Source organism: Myzus persicae, unplaced genomic scaffold (genome assembly GCF_001856785.1).
Source record: "Myzus persicae strain clone G006 unplaced genomic scaffold, MPER_G0061.0, whole genome shotgun sequence".
Lineage (NCBI taxonomy): Eukaryota > Metazoa > Arthropoda > Insecta > Hemiptera > Aphididae > Myzus > Myzus persicae.
Window position 1 is genome coordinate 352,861 of NW_019100991.1, and position 22,260 is coordinate 375,120.

Sequence of the window (22,260 nt, forward strand, 5' to 3'; positions counted from 1 at the left end):
ACATTTAAAAAATTTTATTCAGATAATAAAAATGTGCAATTATGAAGAAATCATGATTTACAATACGTAATGCATAATTGATGATTTTTGTTAGTCAACAGTTTTTGTCTTTTTGATTTTTAAGAATACGATAAAAAAGTGACATTTTTATTTATAGCTATGTTAGAGCTTATAGCTTACACATTTGTTACCTACTGATATCATCTGTGGAGTCAAGTTAAAAGATCAAAATATATTAGAATGGTTTGACAGATAGTTGCTGACTATTTGTTTTTTATGTTGAACACAATAAAATGTTCAAACGTTATCGAATATCAAAAATTAAATTTCAAAGATTCGATTGATGGCTTACTTAAAATGTAAATTTATCTAAATGTTATATTTTTAAGCAATAGATTTACCTCCAAGTTCTATTTATCTTAGTAATCACATACATAATAATATGAATATATGACCGGTGTCCATTCAAAAAGCGACCGGATTACTCAGATAACGAAAAAACTGTTACATAAATATTTACATATTTAATATACTAATATTTGTATTTGTAAATATTGTTAAACATTTACGTATATAATATAAACAATTTTAAAATAAAATATGGTACAAGTTTTAAACTGACACCTCACATTCCTATTTATTTTCTTTCTTTTTAAAATTTTTTTACTATAGAGGCTATTTGGAAACGAAAATCATGATTTTTTATTTACACACTAACAAAGGTTGTTTAAAAATATTAGGCTGATAATATTAACCAGTAAGTCAGTACCTACACGATTTAGAGTTATCGTTGTTGTAAGGAAAATACCGTTGTTTCTCGTTGTACATATCAAATTGACTGGGAGTGAACCTGAGATAGAGCACGTAGTTCCACATTACCATGATACCATGGCAGTTTTATTTTCAGGTATTTCTGAATAATTAAAACAATAGCTTATAAAAGATGTGTGTTAGTTGTGGCAGTTTGAATTTTTTATAACACCACACCAGTCAAGTAGGTATACACAGATTGGTAAAAATATAATTAGCTCGTGCAATGAATAGTGTTAACCGTCAATCTATGAAATTTGCACTGTAATTAATGGAAGATTTATAAACAACTATCAAAGATAATTTTAGAATATTCTCCAGAAAATTTTAATTCGACGTATCTGTGAGTATATAATATTATATATAATTACCAACTAGTGATTAGACATTAGTAATTATTTGCTGGAGTTAATCATGCAGAGTATATAGATGATATTAGTACTGTACTACTGTACAAACAACAAACTATGATATTATAATTAAAAGTATACAATTATAATTAAGTGTTAAATAAATACACTTCACGTTTACATAAAAATGAATTACTCTTTGCTCTATGATGTTGGTATATTATGTTAAAAGTTATTGTTGAAATTAATTTTTTTTTAGTATTCAAATACCTAGGTTGTTATTATTATTTGTATTACTTAATAGTTTAATAGTTTCTAGTTTTTAAGATAGTTTTAAAATCATGAGACAGTTTAAAAAAATTACTTTTATCTAGTTCTGATTTTCGTAAATTACTTATTATTACTCTAATAAATCCCAAATTATTTATATGGCTTATTAATTTTAATATTTTGAGTTTATGCTGAATTATTTCTTTCCATTTGCAATTATAAATAATATCAATGCAACGTTTAAATTATGTTTGATGGAGTATGTAAAGCATTTAAACAAAAATGTTTAATACACTTTTTTTTGTATAACATATGATAATTGTACAAATAAAAGTTTTAAAATTAATTTTGAACTGTACCGAAAGCATTATAATGTTGCATAATAATTTATTATAAACCGTAATTATTTTACAAAAATTAGATGATTAGTAAAGTGAGACTATAGATAGTGAATGTAATAGAATATATTTATCTTATTTGAATTATTCAAATTAATTAATATCAATATTGTAATCCGATGTGTTATGATTCAAAACTTGTATTTTTAATCCTGCAGCTATAGCCTGTGCGTATTCCAAAACGAGCCTAATATATTATAAGTAAAATAGTTCACCAAGTAGATGTATTTTTAAAAATGGAAAGCGGCGAGTTTACCAATTAATTTATTAATTCATTACCAATACATCATATATACATCACAGTATAAACTTTTTTTTTCAAATTATATTTTCTATTTCTACTATCATAATAGTCATTACTCATTATGATAATTATATATTATTATATTAGTTTAATATGTAGCCAATATTAATATATCTATTACATTTTTATAATTTGTATTTTATTTAAGTTTATGAGTATAAAAACTAATAGTTTTAAATAGGTACTGGACTAAATATGACATTTACTGCAAAGCATGCTCACTTCCCTTTTTTCATTTCATTATTAATTTATATTTCATTCATATTTTTTTTTGTAATTTTTAAATATATTTAAAGGCCTTATTTTTTTTTTGACCTGTGGCCAAAAGAACTTCTGTTTTTGAAATGAGAACCCCTTATTTTTACTGTGAATTATTCGGCGGATAATTTTTTGGAATTTTTGTATGTATTTCATTCAAAATTCGAAAGAGTAGTTTTTCGGTTATTAAAATGTTTATACATTCTACACCTAAAGATAGTCCTTAAAAATGGTTTAAAAAAGTATAAAAATATGTAATTTATCAGATCTAGTATTCGTATTCACTATACTTGGACCATGTTTTATAAATTATAACTATTGATAAATTAATATTAATTACTAAAATTTTTTAATTTCCATAGCCCATATCTTCTAAAGTCATTATTATGTACCGATTATCCTTAGTATGCAATGTTAAATAACCCAAAAACTATTGGTTCAAATTTACTTTGGAATGTCAAAGTTTTCAGAAAAATTATCAGCTAAATAATTTATTACAGTCAAAAATAGGGTTCTAATTTGAAAAACAGATGTTTGTATCGCCACAGAATTTGAATAAATAAATTATTAAATGAAAAAATGGAAGTGAGCATGAGTACCTAATAAGATATTATATAAAATACGTAATTTATTTTTGTAAATGTCTATATCATACTTCTGTATTAATTTTTGTGATAATTTAGGCTTTAGGGTTTTATTTAACTTGTTTTGGCCAACGTCTTATGTGACGTTTTGAAAACCTGAAGCCCACTGACAATTATGGACATTTTTCACATTATTTATTATAATGATTACTTGTCACAGAGTGCAGTTAACAACTATATATTCAATTTATCTTTTATATTTATCGTAATAATCTATCTCGTGTCGTATGAAATATGTATAACATTAATGACTGCGCTTACCTTTGGGTTGACTGCGTAGTGGTGCTGTTGCGTTCTGATCCACCTAGACACCAAACTGTCCCGGACCGAGTGGGCCAGAGCGTAATAGTAATCCCGGATGGTGGCTACGTTTCTGTCCTTGACCAGCGTGAAATGCAGGTGCCGGTTGAACGTTTTTTTCATGGCTACCACATCCTCGACGTCTGCGATGGACTTGACGCTGATCTGTTTACGCTTTTCCACTTTGGGCTTGCTGATCTGCTTCACCGCTGGCATGTTGAAGCTTTTTCAGTACGATCTATACCCGTGGGAGGTTAGATGTAATATGTTAGGGCACACGTGTGTGTTTTAAACAACGAGAATCGCGATGTTAAGTATCGATCAAGTGCAAGATGTATTCTCGGTAGATCTTCTCGGATGGTTTTTGGAAGACGTTTCAAGTCGTTGCCGTTGGCCAGTCACTGATGTACTGTGAATGCTGAAGGCACGCGAACAGTTGTGTTGGCGTCACGGCTCCCCCGTAAAAGTTTCGGCGATAAGAGGAGCGTCCGATAAGCCTACAGAGTAATAAAACCACTTCAACCACTTATATTCTTCTTATTCGTCTTGTCGTGATAAAACGCTGCAGGAACCGATAAAGTATATAATATTATTATTTATTACGCAATGTGTATACATATTATATATTGGTACCTCCTAACTGTATATATTAAATGACTGGCCTGACTTCAAAGTACAATATTATAATTATTAGCTGAGGATTTACTGTAGGTATAAAATCCATTTAAGTACCTAAGATGGCATGCTAACAATTTTCCCTTTTAGGTTATCAAAGTATAGTGTATACGTTTATGACGATTTAATGGAAAGAATAAAAAGACGTTTTCACATAAAAATCTGTGTTCTTATTACTATTAACACCTTGATTTATTAAGCAAATTATTATTGTCGTCTTATTGTTGGAAATACTACATCATCTCAGCTCAGTGGAGGGGCGGATAACTGACAGATAACTTTCAGAAAAAAGATCCGCGGGGGGGGGGCTTTGCCTCCCACAACTTCAAATTTCTTGTTATCAAATAAATATAACATATTCAATTTAAAAGTTTATGTACTATTTTTGAGTTTTTTATTATATAATATATATATTTGTATCATAAACTTTGTAATAATAGTAAAACTATGATTAACTATAACTAATTATGTGAGTAGTTCACTAGTAAACTAATAAATTGCTGACATAGGTAGGTACCTAGTTAGTTCATGATTACAACAATTTAAAATTTATATTTAAGTGTTATAAAAAAACCATGAGAACTTAAGACTGCATTCACTATGTATTGTGAGATTAGAGAACAATATCTAATTGCCTAGGACTTAGAGCCATATTATTATTAATTGCATTTACATTGAGGGGTGTATCCCGATGAATTATAGACATCAATGGAAGTCAGTTTAGTCTATCCTAAACACAAAACAAATTTAAAATATACTGTATAACTCGGTTATAAGTTATAACTTTTATAATAAATATGTCCTAAATAACTTCATTCATAGTTGATCTGAGATAAGTTTTCAAACTTTTTAAGGTTGAAAAATATATTTTGGGAGTATCTGTAGATACTGGCATTGTAAATTGATGACAAAAAAATCACGATATTAACTAAAAATGTTGTCAATTAAAGCGAAGACAATTTTTTACAAAATCCTTTATATCGTATGATATTTTTTTTTTATCATGTAAAAACACGAAATTTAACATGTATAAGATACTGGTCAACGGGAGGGGTCCAGACCCCATGCCCCCCTCCCGTAAATATGCCAGTGTCTCAGCTCAAGTATCCACTGAGTTTTTATTTTTTACTCAAATAATTAATTCAAATAAGCGTTGTTACTTTCCTATTACTTCACTATATTATCGTGAGCAGTAGGTTCAGTGCTTCTCAGTACGAGATGCATATACGCTTTAGTACAAAAATGAAAAATAACTGACTATGTCTATTTAAAACAAATTTTGAATGGCATGTTATTTTAATAAACTTTAATACCGAAATTGTGAAATAAACATTAAATAAATGGAAATAGTACGAAATTTAATATTGTAAGTATACCTCTAATGCTGATAACTTAAATTCTTCTTAGATCTTAGAATTCATCTATAAATATTACATATTCAGTGCAAATTAAGTTGCACAAAGTTAATTATATATAAGAAATAATAATCACTTGAACTCAATAGTTGTTTTATTAAATCTAGAATATGGTCTGCCGAAAAGAAAATCGAATATAATGATTTAAACTTAAATTACGTAGGTTATGATTTAGAGTAAGTGATTATAATAATTGTATTACAATACTATTATAAGTACGGAAATATATACCAATTTACATACTTATCAAATATATATATACAAGTTTGTCACAATAAATATTTAAAATATTTAAAATATGTATATTATTGATTATTGAGGTACATAATTTATATAATACATCGGAAATAATGAATAATTAAACATAAATCATAAATAATAATTAATTTCAACTTTAAAGCCACTTCATCATTCATAGAACTTCTTAAAGACATAAAATATGAGATTGAGAAAATGACATTTATTTATTTGATATTTTGTGTATAGATAATAAAGATGCTTATATTTTGATTAATGAGAATACATTTAAAAGTTCAATCGTTTTCGTCAATTAGTTCTGGAAAATCTACAATGTTGCTAAATAGATTGTTAAGAAATTTTAAATTCAATAGTTTAAATCTTTTTTTCCGAGGTATAAGGTTGAGAAAAACACATTTATAATAATACTTTAACACTTCGTATAATAATTATTAGAGTGAAGAGTTCTGTACTTATACTTTACATTAGTAGCATAACAATCTGAAAAAATTATTTTGTATTTGAGAAAGATTTTGATTTTGAATTATAGAAACGGTGTATCATTATCAGATTGCATATATCAATCGAGAACGTATATTAACAATGAAATATTCAATAATTTAAGGGCAATATGCGGTCACGAATATCATGGAAATCTTCATACGTGAATTTTTTAAATCCTAATTTAGCTGATGCCTTACTAATAACGTTATCGATATGAGATTTAAAGGTTTGATTGTATAACTATATAAGTATATTATGTATAATTATTAATTACTGCCGGCTGGTGAGTATCTATACTACTTTGTACTAAGGCAGTGTGATATATCCTACGAAATCAAATATAAAATTTTTTCAAAAGACAATGTTTGAACTTTAAATACTACAGCAATAAATAAGAAATATAATAGGAAATTGATATTATGAAAAGCAGTTGAAATTTTACTTAAAAAATAAATTCTATCATAATAATAGAGTTTAATTAATTAATTAAATTATTTTAAAATACTATAAAGGCACTTAAATTATGATATGTAATAATTATTATGCACAATGTAAAAAATAATGTTTAATGCATTAACAACTTGTGTAAACATGCTTGTTGTTTAAAATGTTTAAATGACTCAGATTTTTTAATGTATTTTAAATAACTTAGTGTGATTTCAAATGTATAGCAGAGCATATAGACATTTTTAAATACCTATTATTACTTGGCATTCAGCTCAGCATTATATAGTTCTTAGAAATCGTTTACATAGTAGTGATTAGGTATTTATAAGGTTGACCCATAAACTTTGTATAGGTATAGATAATAGATTAAACAATAAAATATATTATCTAATTTTAGATTCTGAGCGTAGGTAAAGATGAATGTATTTATTTTACAATGATGTGTGTTTTTTTGTATCTATTCACAATGAACAGTAGAAAAAATTTTCAATTTCGGAAGGTGGATTCTGGTGGAAGATTGGATATTGTTGACAGTCGCCTGTTGGTTCATTTTACAGATCAAAATAGAAAATTCAAAATATTTTAATAAATAATCGGGAAAAAAAATGATAGCAAAAAAGATACATGAAATAACCACTAAATAGCTGTATACAATCATATTCTGTACAATGGTAAAATGTTCAAAATATTTATACTCTAATTGTTAATTAAAATTATTTTTACTTTTTTTAATAATTTATTTTAAAGATATTTTCGTTCAATCCGTAAGCTTAATAAAATTCAAAGTTTCTAATAAGTTGTTATTACTGAATTCTGAAATTCAAAAATTATGAGCTTAAATCCACAATGGCTTTTAATGAGCATCCAACACATTTTACGGAATTCGTGAATATTGTGAAAATGTTCAAATTATTTGTAGTTAGAAATTCATAAATATTTTTATTTTTATATCTAAAATTTATATTTTATTGTAATATAAGATTCCTCATAAATTGTTATTATAACTATTTAAATATATTAATAGGCTGCACTATATTGTTTAGAACTATTTAAAGTTCGAATTCTGACAATATTCTTCAAAATCTCAAATAAATTTAAATACATTTTTGTTGTAAAAAATTTATGAAATCTTCAACTTGTATAGCTATAAGTGCCTACAACCAAAAAATTAAATCGGTATTAATATTATAATATATTATGCAATATTTTCTGCAAAAATTAAATAATCCATAATAGTATGTACCACAATATTAATTAAAAATAATATTTAAATCATGAGTAGCAATATAAATATAAATAAAATACTCTAGACTGACTAATATGATAAAATATAGGTATTATTGTCTGAATCCGGTCAGAATCATTTTTTGTATACAATGGTATATCATTTCATATTTATCACATCCATGATCCATCACAGTTTTTTTCTATAATTGTTTTATGGTAAATAAATTAATGTAGAAAACTAGTGTTATTTTCCAGAATACAACATTGTTAACACATAATAATTATTACATTAATGAGCCTTTATATTTAATTATTTTTCCTTAATTATTAATATAAATTAATAATATTATATAATTGAAATACCTAGGTAGTCTTTAATGTTAGAGCAATTATGGTTTTATTACTCTATTAATTTCCATAACAAAATGTATACGAAAACTGAAACGAAATTTTATTTTTTTGCAATTATAGGTACCTACACATTAAAATGGAACTTATAGTATTCAGAATAATTTAATAATAATTAATATCATATAATCAAACTTCCCCAAGTGATTAATATGATTACGTTTATAATAACAATTTTAATTGAATTAAAATTATTGGATTTTAAGAGTGAAATTTCAACATATATATAAAATAATGAAATGTCAAAGTTCCATTTGGGAATTAATTGCATATAATATAGAATAATAGTGGAAAATAACGGTATCGATTTTATTTTAGAGTTGTTTAATATCAATAAGTACTTTAGTACTTAGTAGTTACGCAATATTTTCGTGAACGATAATTATTTCTATATCATAGAAACAGCTATAAAATTGTTATTGTATTTATATAAACTTTTTCCCTCATTAGTGTAATTATAATTTTAGACTTCAAAGGAAAGCAGTTCTAATGTAGAAAAAAAACCGAAACCCAATAGTTCTTGAACTGAGAATTATTTTTAATAAAAAGACAAAAAATTATAATGAAAACTAAGAAGACAATCTCGTAAATGATTCTTTAAATGGCCATAATGTAATAATATAATATTATTTTATTTATAAAAGCTCAGATAAAAAAATCTTGGTGACGTCAGTTAAGAGTATTATAAAATGGCAATAATAAACGATAATATGTACGTAATTTCGGTCTGATATTTTATCTTTGTGAAAAATACAATTACCTACCTATTATATGTAATATATAATATTTTAATTATATTTCTCACAACTATTTCGAACAGTATAATACTTATAACTATATAGTTAGGTATATTATAATATGTTTTGTGTAAATCGATTCTACTGAAAAAAAGCTGCTGTCGTTATTATATGCGCACATTTGCTCGATACTTATTTTATATTTTGAAACTGACGCGTAAATTATAAACATTTACACTGTTCGACATACCAACAGGAAAATATTGTTTACGCACTACTTTATATTGTACTATATTAGTATAGGTGTTATTCGTATACTACAGTATACATTGTTGGGCATGGTATATTGGACAATTTTTTTGTCAATAATCTTTTAGTCACATAAATCAGACGAGTATTGTTTTTGAGTTCACAACTTCATTGCACGAATCGTAACATATATCTATGGTGTCGGTCTCTAAACAAAATATATTATTCTACATTGTAGTAGGTATTGTTATTTGTCAGCATTACGTACCTATGTCGTATAATATTATATCGTTTTTGATTTGTCTTGTTAAGTGGTTAACCAAATTATAGGTACATTATAATTTGTTAATTTCGATACTGTTAAAACTCGGCTGCACGTGAGTTATATTTTATACAATTTGAATACTATTTGCATAAATTATAGTTTTGGATACTTTTATTCGTTGTTTAATATCCAGCTTTCCATATGTTTCTTATCACCCCAAATATTTCCACGACAGGCGAATATTTTGTATATAGTTAGGTTTTCTTTAACAGTAATATTTATAGGAAAGAAAATTACCATTTGATTACTTACGGCGCATACTAATATTTTGTTATCTTTACTTCAATTATACAAGCATACAATGTGTGCTAAAAAATAACTGCAGCCACCATTCAAAAGTTGAAAAACACTATTTTTTAATTTTCTAAAGATCCGTCTTGTATCAATGATTTTCAAAATTAGTTGAGAAAAAAACTTACAAGTATGTGTACGTTTGCAGTGGGCATTATCATGAAGATTAGCCGGAAGTGCCGCCACGGTGGCGACGATGACGACGACGTCTGTTTCATGGCAAAAGTAAACAAGGGCGCGCAGAAAATCATGGTCGCGGTACCAGATCAGCTAGCGGTTGTGTTCATGTGGTCCCTGTTTACGGGAGTGTTCATCGTTTTCCTGATGACGGCCACATGCGTTATTCTGAGGATCGAGTCGCCATCTTTTCCGTCAGCGGCTCTGCTGACGTCACGCCGAGAACGCTGTCCGACCGCGTCCAAACATTCGCTGGTGGCCAGGCTGGACATCGACCTCCGTGACGTGCACTATGTTTTCTTGGACGACGACGACGACCGCATCCCACAGCTGTCAGCTTGTTCACTGGAGTCAGCCTTGAACGCCGGTCCAGGCGACGGTAGCGGTCGCGTAAACGTGTTCGTCGTTGGTGGCATCAAACGACCCTTATTGAATCACAATCGAACACTTTCGGTAAGTGTTCCGTGAAGCAATGACTAAAACTTAGTCATTAAATCATTAGACAGTTATGTAGGTCATTTAGACCTATATGATACTATGTGTTACCATTAATGTTTTATGTGGAAAAGCCGCTTTGACTTTTTAATTAGTTATTATTGTTTAATTAATCAGTGCAAGATGTTTTGTATGACACATATCGCAATTGTGCATTTCACATTTCTATGAATACAATTTGTAGTTTTGGAAATCAGAAATTTGTGTATGATACTTAGGTAACTGGTAAGTGTTATTAGTGTTTATATCTACTATTTCTTAGGTAGTTATCTAGTTAGTGGATAATAAGCTAAATAATGAACTCATTTGCACATTTTCACAAAACAAATCCTGCAAGATACCCAGCAAAATGGCTTAAAGATAGATGTTATTCGATAGCAATGTTCTGTTTCCATAGTAGCTGCATACTATTAATTAATGTTGTATGATAAACATATGATACAATTTAGACGATTAAAATAATTACTATGTTATGATTTATAGTCGTTATTGTTTAATCTTTTTGTAACCTTGTCGGTTTTAATTATACAAGGTGACATTCATTATCATTGTACATTTTTAAGACTGCATTATTCAAATATTTTCTTAATATAATTTTGGTAAATACAAAGATTGTTTCCTAAAAATATTTATACTTAATTTTATCAAATTTAAATAGGTACATATTAGTATAATATTAAGTGCCCGCATATACTGGAACCTATATTGTGAATTATGTAAAATATAATTTGTTGGTTAATTTGAAATACCACCACTGCCAATAGCCGCGCCTGTATACGTATTATTATAATATAATATGATTTAATATTGAAAAACCATCTAATTGAACTTGGCATACAATAAACAAATTAAAATAAATAAATTAAACTATTTTTAAAAGGGACTATATTAAAACTTACTATCTGAAATTGTAAAAATATTATATATACTTTGGTTTTTCTTGATTTTAAATAAGTACCTAATAGCTAATTAAATATTATACTAAACGTGATTTTCATTGAAACTTCAAATTTAACCGATACCTCGTTACTTTGTTATATTATTGTGATACATAATCTTGTTGTAGCCCATATATTTTATATTAATGTGTTAATATTGAATGGCGACTATAGAGACTAACAGCGACTAACATTGAATTATTTTCAAAAATAGTATAATAAATAACTATATATTATATATATATATATATATATATAATTGTATATATGAACGTCATACATGTGAAACGTGAATTGGTCTTAAAGATTAAAATGTTGAGCTACTTAATTTTTAGATCGACCTACTTTGATTATATAAATGGACTACTATTCCCCGTTGCTGTACTTTGTCCTTCGAACGATTTTCTCCTTATAATATTGATTTTTATGTCAAAGAATCGGTATTTTATAAATTACAGACAACCTTTGACTTTTGAATGACTAAAAGAGTACCCGATAAAATCAATCGTTCAAACTAGAACTTAATTACTCAGAGTACTTAAAGGTAGGAACATTTCCTTAAATTTTAACTTAAACGATTAAGGCACCAGGGCCATACTATATTACCTATAAGCCATACGGCTAAACACCTTAGATAATAGTCAATAGATATATTATTAATATATAATATTCATTGGATTGTAGTTCACTATATTTGATAACCATGGGATTGATGTTTTTTAATGTAATAATTTGAGAATATATACTTTGTATATATAGTCACGTATTTGTGAAATCGAATATAAATCTTTTTATGAAATGGAAACATCTTTTTACTTTTTCTGACACCTTTTCATGAAATTTCACGAACTGAAAGCCATGCAATACAATAATCTAATAAATACTTTCTATTAATATTAAAATATAACCAAAGTACCTACCACTTTATTTTTTTAATTTATTTTAAAAATCTGGTGACATCATGAATCGTTATAATAATAATAATTTGGTATTCTGATCAGGAAATTACAACTATCAGCAGTTTTTCGATACTCAAATTAGTTCTTTCACTATATTTTTGTGCCCGGACAAAATCCAACTGAAAAAATGAATACATGTTTGATATTCATTAAAGGGGTGTGTTAAAAAAGTTGTTTTGTTAAATATTATTTCCAAACTTAAATTGTTATGTTGTATTATACTTATGTGTATCTATTAATTGTTTAAGTTATTTAAAAATATATATAGATGCATAAGTAACTAATAAGTATTTAATTATATTTTAATGGGTAATACGCATTGGTAGGTCACATGAAACTTTCGTTTGCAAAGTTGTACACGCGTCCAAAACAACTAAATAAAACAAAAAATAAAAAAAATACGTATTATAATATATGACACTTGTTTGGCACTCATCATGCAAATGTTTAATGATTGCAATATTGCGATGTTTGTGAATTTTCATATAGGAGGTGTCGATGTCGTCAACCCTGGCTGATCTGATGGCCACCTACGGAGACGCCCGGTTGAACGTGTCGCATGTCAGTCTAGAGGAGTGTCTGGAGTGTTCACCGTTTCAAGGTATGGACCTAAGCGGTCGCCAGACACTCGCCAAATTCGTGGTGCAGCTGGTGGTGTTGTGGCAGTTTGGCGGCACTGTGCTGGACAGTAGCGTGGTGGTGGTCCGCGGAGGCGTGTACCGAGCGACGGGTGACGCCGTCCAGTACGGCGATCGGACCATCAGCTCGCCGGTCGCGTGCCACGCTTTCGTTTACAAAGTTATGCTGAGCGCCAAGAGGTACGCGCTTAGCGGCGAGCCGTTCACGTCGGACATCGGCTGGAAGATATTGAACGACTCGGCCACCGATGTGGATGCCCGACCCTTGGCCGACTGGGTAATGTGCCACGTTGGCGTGGTGGCTGACGACCGCTGTTACTACGCAGAGGCGATCGCCGAATCGCACGGTTATCGCTGTCCAGTAGTGGTCGACGAACCGTCGTTGCCGAGGATCCAGGAAACCACTCACGTCTCATCGACAGACGCAGTCGAGGACGACCAAAAAGAACATAAACGCAATACAGCAGCCGATGAGCGAGTTTCCACGGATATCGTAATTTAAGTGTAGGTCTGTATATAATGTTATGGCGAAAACCAGGACTGGACTCTCATACAGTATATTATATAACGTATAAACGACAGTCTCGTTTGTTCTAAATTTACATTACAAGTTCTAATGGATACGATACAAATACAAAATTGTAAATAACGATGTTGAGAGTGTAAAATGAGCCATAACTATATCAAATTAGATGATATCATAGTTAGGTATACGTTTTAGAATTCAATAACTTGATCATGATATTATATCTACCTACACAGTGCTGTCGAAAATGAATCGACCTCTATAGGCGTAAACGTCCTACAAACAATTTTGGGAAGACTAAAGTCCCTTCATAATTCAACAAAAGAATAATATTGAAATGTATAGCATATTTTGTATTAAAAAAATAAATATTTAGGTATTCAAAGATTAGATAATATATATTAGAGATGCATTTGCCACCTTGATTATCGTCTATTTTCACCGAGGCAGTAGAAGATATCTTTATAAATATTTTTGTAATATTTTTATCTTCGACCTCGAATAATTTGGTTAACAATCCATTGACCATTAAGCATAGGCGTTAAGAGAATAGCACCTTAACTATATAACCTTCCTATATATCTATAGTAGACTAGTCGGACAGTGCAGTTTCCAGAGGGGCTATGGAGACTATAACCCCCCCCCCTCTTTGACCGAACACGCACACAAACTCCTAAGTATCTGTATATTGTATATACAAGATGCATCAAACCAAATTACTTAATAATTGATGAACTATATGTCTGAAATGTCTCAAAAAAAGATTTGATTTTGTGTTATAGATACAACCATGGATGTCAAATTGTAAATATTTATTGCTGTATGCCTAATGACTTAGGTATATTATATTAATATGAGTAATTTAATAAAAAATAAAAAAATAATATTCTTATGTCTTATATATTTGAAATAAAATTTTGTTTTTATGAATTTTTAATCTTAAGTAGAAAACATTGGTAGTACCTACATTGTAGGTATATGTTACATAATATAATAGTACAATGTTGGTAATGTATTTTCTATTGATGACATTAAAAAAGCACCCTTTAGATCCTGACTACTTGATAAATTCATAATCACCAAATTCATGGGGACCCCCCCCCCCCAAAAAAAAACCTTAATACGCCACTGATCCGCGAATAGGTAAATCATTGTACGAGTAAATTTTCATAGTAATTAATATGGATATACATATACGTAACTATATAATTTCTTAAACTGTGGTTGCCAGTAGTAAGGGTATTGTTTTCGATGAGCTAGTATGTATAAAATATGTACTACATGTCTATAATAAAAACAAAATATTAAAAATATTATTAAAACGCGGTACATATTTTATGATTATGGATGGCTGGGAGACAAAAACCTGGGTTTACATAGTTAGTAACTATAAAGTTTTCACTCTCTCGGGCGGGGCCATAACAAACCAGTAGGTACAGACAGTGGCGGCTCGTGTTATATATGTGTACAACTGCACAAGTGCGCATCATGCACTATGCGTCTATGCCTATCCAAACTCAGGAAAATTGAAAACATAAATCATAATAATACAACTAAGTACCACTGTAGTGTTTTTAAGATTATGTTACAAAATATAAATATAGAAATTCAGAATATGAAAATAACATATTTGGATTGTGTTATTTCGACGGCCAAACGGGCAAGTGTCCGCGACGGAACTGTATGTATTGTAGTACTACAGTAATGCACACAATCGCTGTACACATTTTTGTACAGTGTAAAAATTAAAACACACGTTATAAAGGAATAATTGGTGCGCAACGTGCTTATGTGCATATTCGTTTCTTATAATACGTTCATTATTGTTCGAACGTTCAATTTTCAGCATCGACATTTAGGTCTTAAACTTTTCACGGTTATTGTTGAAAATAACTGTGATATGAGGGCGATTTGCTGATTTCATTACAATTTTAACACTTACAATAATAAATAGTAAATACTATTACTAGGTATATTATTATTATTAAACTAATTTTACAATCTTAAATATCTGCAGGTCAACAGTGACAACCTAGTCAACAGTGGTCCTACATTAAAGTTTATGATGTTCGTACTTCTCGACGAATACAAAATTCTGTGTTGAATATGTTGAGGTAATTATAATTTAAATGTACACATTTAAATGTATTAGAAAATTACCTGCATGTAGTAAACTGAGCGACAGTTAAAGATCATTAAGTCCTTTATAAGAAACTGTATAAATGATTCTATCACAAAATATTTTATTATTTTTTATTATTTGTTATTAAGGAAGGTACCTACATGATTATTAATAAGTTTATTAGTACCTATAATATTGTATTCTTATCATTAGGACAGGCTAATTGGGTCGACCTTATTGGTATGTCACCGATCATTTATAATAACAAATAACACCAGATGAAGTAATTAATGAACTATGTCGGAGATGTCTCAAAAAAAAAATAAGATATGATTTTGTTTTATAGATAATAGATGTCGAATTTTAAATATTTATTGCTGTAATGCTGTAGGTATACTATGGCATATGAGTATTGAGTAGGGTAGACTAGTAGATTGTAATTCTACAAAATCACTAAATGATAAATATGCATGCACTTATAATATGCCCTAAACATTTATTTTCTAGTTATTGCTTTAAAAATATACAATTAACAACTAGATACCTTCATAGTTGAATTATATATAATATGTTATACCATAGCCATCAATCATCATGTAAAGAAAAAGCTGGTTAGATTATTTAAATCTATAGTTGAAATACAATTTCTCGTTTTTATTAATATATAAATAATTATTATAAACTGCGTGTCGGTGTATATCCATATTAAATTAGTAAGAAGTTTATTACTTGGACAAAAAATCTATACATTTATTTATTTAAACATTAATATTTTTCTAGCTTTTAAAACAGCAGGTTCAGGAAACCCGACAAATCTTTGGGTAGAAACTCTGGTGTGAAATCACGGAATGTCCATTTTCACCTTAATACAGACATACGGAAAAAAATTGAAAATGTTCGTAAACAGCTCAAACTAGTCAAAATATTTTGGAAATTTTATCAATTATGTGAATTGATAAAATCAACATAATATGGTGTAAACTTCAAGTATCTACAGTTATTTGTTTTTGAATTACAACAAAATATAATATGAAAATCGCTAGGTACAAGAGAAATCGAGTGAATATCCAATGTTATCAAAATGTCAGCTTCAAACGATCATAAAAATGTAATTGGACTCTCCGAAATTTTTTTTCGGCAAATATAGGAAAACTTATAAAAAACCTTGTATTAAATTTTAAAATTGTAAATATAAAAAGAAAATTGTTGATGAATTTCTTACTCAAAATAATTTTCCGAATTTTCATGATTTTTACGATTTTTGTCGAAATTCTAAATTCAAACAATCATAAAAAATTATTGTAGGTTTACACTCAGTTTTTATTTTTATTTCCACTAAAAACAGATAACGAGGAACCTTGTATTACATTTTCAAGAATTTTGACTTAGCGAAAAATCTTGTATCGACATTAGTTTTAAAAAAACTAAAAATAATCGAGAATTTCATATGCCTAAAAATAATTTAACACGAGTCAAAGTATTTTGAAAAATGTATGATGTATGAAAATGAGGACATAAACATTCAGTGATTGTTTCATGAATCTACGATATTTTTTTTTTTAGAGTTGCATCAAAAACGAAAATCGATTTTTTAGAAACCGGTTTTCCTTAAAAATTCCCGTTTTCCCTTAATATTTTGTTCGTTCATCCTGTCGTTTTTGAAAACTATTGGAAATATTTTACTTTTGACACATCATGCAAGTACCTACCAGCTACCAACTAGATTCACTTCACTTCTTTGAAGAAAATCAAAGCACTTTTATTGTCCAAAAAGGTATTGAGAGACACAAAAAAAATATACATCATCGCTCATTCGCTCCGTCTAGAATCTAAAAGTTTTAGTCTTAATGAAACTTTTACTTATTGAATAACTACAAAAATAAAATGAATCGCAAACAGAAACCGTTGTCTATCATTTAGAAACATACCGAATGTGAACTGTGGATATTATTTGTATCGGGACTATGAGCTGTGGCTGTAATCTGTATGCCCTCGTATCCAGTGGCGTATATAGGGGGGAGGCCCCCTAGGCCAGAGCCCATAGTGAAATTGCAGGATAAATTAAAGAATTGAATGTATATTTACACTGTTAACAGTTTTTCACCATGATTAAGTTAGCCGGTTGATTAAAATCATTTTTGAGTAATCTACAAGGAAATGTTAGATATATTGACGGGACTTGCTTTAATGACTTATTGACTTTGATGTTAAATTCATAGTAAGATAACATTAAAATATACAAACGACACTGTCAATATTTTTAAAAAAAGAAACAAAAAATTAATTTTACATAATAATTATAAAATTGAATTGCGCAATTTTTATTTGAACTGTATAATATGTCATAATTCTTAATTATATAACAGCTGCTCCCTTAAAAATGTATAATTATGGCTATGCTGCTTGACTAGTGATAATTGATAAATCGGCCCATAGTGAAAATAATTCGTATATACGCCACTGCTCGTATCGGTCATATTTTGTATTATGACAATAAAATTATCTATATGTAAATGCAATTAATAGACAGAAAATTAATCTAGCAGATCAACCTCATCTCTCAATTGCTTCTAGGAAACCCGTACATGATAATATGATAAAAACACCTAACATGTATGTCAACTACATAATATTATAATAGTACCTGTAACGGCTATAACAATTTTGGAAACGTATTTCGGATTAATTATATTAAAATATTATTATAATTTAAGGCAACAAAGGTGGGGGGGGGTGTAGTGCCGTAGTGGGAGGAAAGCCCCTCAAGACAGTGACAACTTGATAGTTAACATCCCCCACCCAGTGGCGCAACTAGGGGGTGCAAAAAGGTCTTTAGCACCCCCAAGTTAAAATTTAGCACCCCCTGTTTTTTATATCTAACTTTTATTATTTTATTGAAATACCATGAATGTTACGTTTTTAAATATTATGATAAATTTCCTGAAAAAATATTTAATTATTTGGTCGTAAGTCTTATAATATAATTCATTCTAATTCATTCCATACACGGATATTCCCATAAAAATAAAGCAAATAATAAAACTGGTTAAGATCAAGTATGCTTCAGCAAAGGTTTACCAATTTATCTTTGCTGAATATTGAAAAAGATATATTAAATCAGCTTAACACTGAAACTATTTTAAATAAATATTGTATAAAACCTAGAAAAATTATGCTAATTTAAAATGTATTATATATATATAAGTTATTTGCTAACAAAATTATGAAATTATAATGTATTCTTATGTTACTGAAATTTTAGCAAAAAAAGTATTATAAATTTATTTTATTTTATTTATGTGAAGTGTGTTAATATATGTTTTAAAATGTTGAATAATCGAGCATTGCAGGCTCATGTGTAGTGGGTGTGGGGGACGAAGCCCCCCACGGCTCTTTGGTGCATTCACATATTTAGCACCCCCTGTTTTAGAGGTCTAGTTGCGCCTATGCCCCCACCTAATACTCACAAATATTTTGTCTGTCGTTTATAAATATATAGATTATACATTGTAAATATTGTGTTATCGTATATGAATATGTTATCAATATTATGATTTATGATATAATAATATTGTAACTTGTAAGAACAGTTTAAATTGTAACAATTAAGTAATGCCATGTGTCCCCATGCAGATGCCAGCGACCATACCACGTTGAATACACCAGTTCTCGTCTGATCACTGAAGTTAAGCAACGTCGGGTGTAGTTAATACTTGGAAGGGTGACCGCTTGGGAACACTACGTGCCGTTGACATTTTTTTATGCCTTTGCCTCTTGAACTTCAAACGCTTGCGCCGAAAGTAAAATTTTTTAGACCAGTTGAAGAGTTGGAAAATTATTTTTTTCAGTTCAGCGAATAGTAAACTTTTTGTTCTGACCGATTGCAAGAAAATTGAAAATCCCGGACTTGCATTCCTAACACACCGAAAGAGGCAACAGAAAAAAACATAATATTTACAAAACATTTTGTAAAACCTTGAGTTTCGCAGAATAGGAAAGGGTTTTAACTTTTAAGCCATTTGCCTTGACATTTAAGCCTCCTTTTTTGTAAGTATCGATGAGCTAACAGTACTTAAAAGTAAAAGGCTAAGGTTTATCCCCCATATCCCTCCTCCCACGTGTATAGACACCTATAATAATAATACAACATTTAGAGGTTGAATTCTGTGACTTTGTTATTATTTTATTAAAAGGCCCATTAAAGTCTAAACTATAAGCTGCCTTGCAGTAAACAGGCCATCTAACAAAAAATACATTTTTGAAATTTTAGACTAAATAAATTGTAGGTATAGACGTATAGTTCCTGAGATTAGCAAGTTCAAACGTGCAAACTCTACAGCCTTATAATATCAATATTTTAAATAATTATTAAATTACTAAATAGGTAAAATAGTTGATAAAATATTTTCATGGTTAACTCAAGGCTGTAAAGTTAGAAGAAGGTTACAAAGCCGCCAATTATTAAATACAGATTACAGGGATCAAACCTCTATTTCATTGTTGTACACAAAATATGAATAGCAATTATTTGTTTATCATTAATAATGGACTATTGTTAGGCAAACTTTTTTATATTTTTGGTGAATTATTATTTTGTGTAGTACGAAGGTTATTATTCCTATCATTATATGACCTAACGTCCTAACGCACTAACATTTGTCAGATCATATGTACCTACACCTAGTTGGTAGAGACATATAATTGGAAAAGTGTTGAATATTTTCGAATTTTTTTGTCCATTTGAAGTAATTCTCTAAAACATTTTAGTAATAATAATTCGATATTGTAGTGGTATACGAAGCTTATTGCTTACTACGTAAGAATATTCTTTTAGAAATTGTCTAAGCAAACAATAAAAGGTAACGCTACATTTTATTGTTACACAGTACACATTACAAGATGAATTCGTATCAGATGAAAACTAAAGCCTTTAGAGAGAGCAAAACCAGGACATTTTAGAAACTTTGTCGAAAGTGGAGCAGAAACTGAAGAAACCTATATATTATACATAACCAGGTAAGATAATATTATTTTCTAACTTAAAACTTTAGTCGAAGGTCTAACGAAAAATCATTAAAATTCACACATCCCTTGTCTAACCTAACATACTATAATAAATATCATTTGTTGAATTTTGTTCTACATAACTATTAATTACTAACTATAGTGATGAAGTACGTTAGTATTGAATATTAATCAGTAGTTACTAATTACCACACCATTATCTTTGATAGTTGTTAGTGGTTACCTTCGTGTTTGTATATTTAAACTAAATATAATTTTAATATTAATGTTTATTCGTTCTAAACATTAAAATATATAATTACCTTACAGATAATAATTTGCATTATCATATCGAGAACTGAATCTTATTTAATTATACATAAGTATCAAGACGTGTCTTAAGTTACTATAATAAAATATATAATTATTATTGTTAACATTTTGTATTGATTTTTAATAATATTATTTACCTATCTGTTCTATTTTTACCTATCTGTTTTCTAAAGTTAATACAATAAAGTCTATTTTAATAAGCAAATATGGAGAGAGGGCTTCGGTGTGCTCGCCGATGATTTATATATTACACCCGTTTATGATTAATAAATGAATAGTCATAATTATATATCTATATATTATGATTATATTAAATCGTCTGGGGAAAGGCGAAGTTGCTCGTTCCCTCATTGTGTAGATAATCCGCGATGGTGAGGTTAATTTAAAAGATAAGAAGCTTTAGCTCACCGGTGTTTTCATAAACATTTTAATATATTGTATTGTAGTGAAGCGAAGGGGTACAGGGCTGTGGATCACTGTAGCATGGGTTATAGATATTAATCACATAACGTTATTTTTTTTAGCATTCCATAACTTACACTTTATGCAGTGAGCACTGAGCTTATGGATAGATTTGTTTAATTTGTCATGAGTTAAGCTGTTGGTATAATACTCATTCGAATGTATTATCAGTAATCTAGATGTTGCAGATTATGAGCGGAGCAATGTCGATGAATGTATTGGTATTTGGTTATACAATTATTATGATTTTCGTTACCTCCCTTTAAAAGCTTGAAGCAATAGAAATTTTTTTAATCTTAAACATTGAGGGTAGTTTCTAGTAGCAAATAATAAATAAGATCTGATTGGACCGTTAGTAGTTGGGACCTACTCCGTTCAGTGTTCACTGTTCTGTTTCAATCTAAATATATGAAGCATGAATATTTAAACAAGATTCATGCAGCATGGTGTACAGCATTCTAAAAATATTGAAATTACACAGACATAGGTTATGACTTATGGGTATCTGAGTTAATTGTATGGACATTTGACATTCTAATTTTGATGGAATTGCATATTTAAAAGTTAAATAATCATGACAACCAAATGTAACAACGTATAATAATATTATGATATAATAATTGTTAATATTTATTATAATGTATAATGTTTAATTATTTAATGTCAAATGTTTTTATGTGTATTTTAATTTGGTATTATAAATAATTAAAGACGTTTTCATTTTTCGTGAATTGTAGATAACCCGTAGGGCAGTAGC

At 28.8% G+C, this 22,260-nt stretch overlaps 2 protein-coding genes across 8 annotated transcripts in view; one reads left to right on the plus strand and one right to left on the minus strand.

Moving 5' to 3' along the window:
• Positions 1-3,764, minus strand: part of LOC111027190 (glycogen phosphorylase) — a 19,411-nt gene extending 15,647 nt beyond the window's left edge. The window contains exon 1 of the mRNA XM_022305438.1: positions 3,296-3,764. Within this exon, the coding sequence (XP_022161130.1) occupies positions 3,296-3,550 (255 nt within the window). The 5' untranslated portion in view covers positions 3,551-3,764. The remainder of the gene's footprint in view (positions 1-3,295) is intronic.
• On the plus strand, positions 612-21,092 carry LOC111027193. 7 transcript variants are annotated; one of them, XR_002603763.1, is made up of 7 exons: positions 9,232-9,474; positions 9,998-10,479; positions 12,908-13,564; positions 14,365-14,420; positions 15,600-15,696; positions 19,338-19,751; positions 20,591-21,092. XR_002603763.1 is itself a non-coding variant. In XM_022305444.1 (4 exons), the coding sequence occupies exons 1-3, from the start codon at positions 9,429-9,431 to the stop codon at positions 13,556-13,558; spliced, it is 1,179 nt and encodes a 392-aa protein (XP_022161136.1). In that variant the 5' UTR covers positions 9,232-9,428; the 3' UTR covers positions 13,559-13,564; positions 20,591-21,085. The 7 variants fall into 7 exon arrangements, 5 of the variants coding, with proteins under 5 accessions (XP_022161139.1, XP_022161136.1, XP_022161135.1 ...); XR_002603762.1 differs by lacking the exon at positions 14,365-14,420 and having other exon boundaries at positions 20,591-21,091; XM_022305444.1 differs by lacking the exons at positions 14,365-14,420; positions 15,600-15,696; positions 19,338-19,751 and having other exon boundaries at positions 20,591-21,085.
• Positions 21,093-22,260: the final 1,168 nt, after the last annotated feature.

Bases quoted from the DNA above. Each gene is read 5' to 3' on its own strand.
- LOC111027193 (XM_022305444.1), top strand. From the start codon at position 9,429: ATGGTGTCGGTCTCTAAACAAAATATATTATTCTACATTGTAGTAG. The intron at 9,475-9,997 runs GTATTGTTATTT...GTACGTTTGCAG, and splicing joins ATTATTCTACATTGTAGTAG to TGGGCATTATCATGAAGATT. The intron at 10,480-12,907 runs GTAAGTGTTCCG...ATTTTCATATAG, and splicing joins ATCACAATCGAACACTTTCG to GAGGTGTCGATGTCGTCAAC.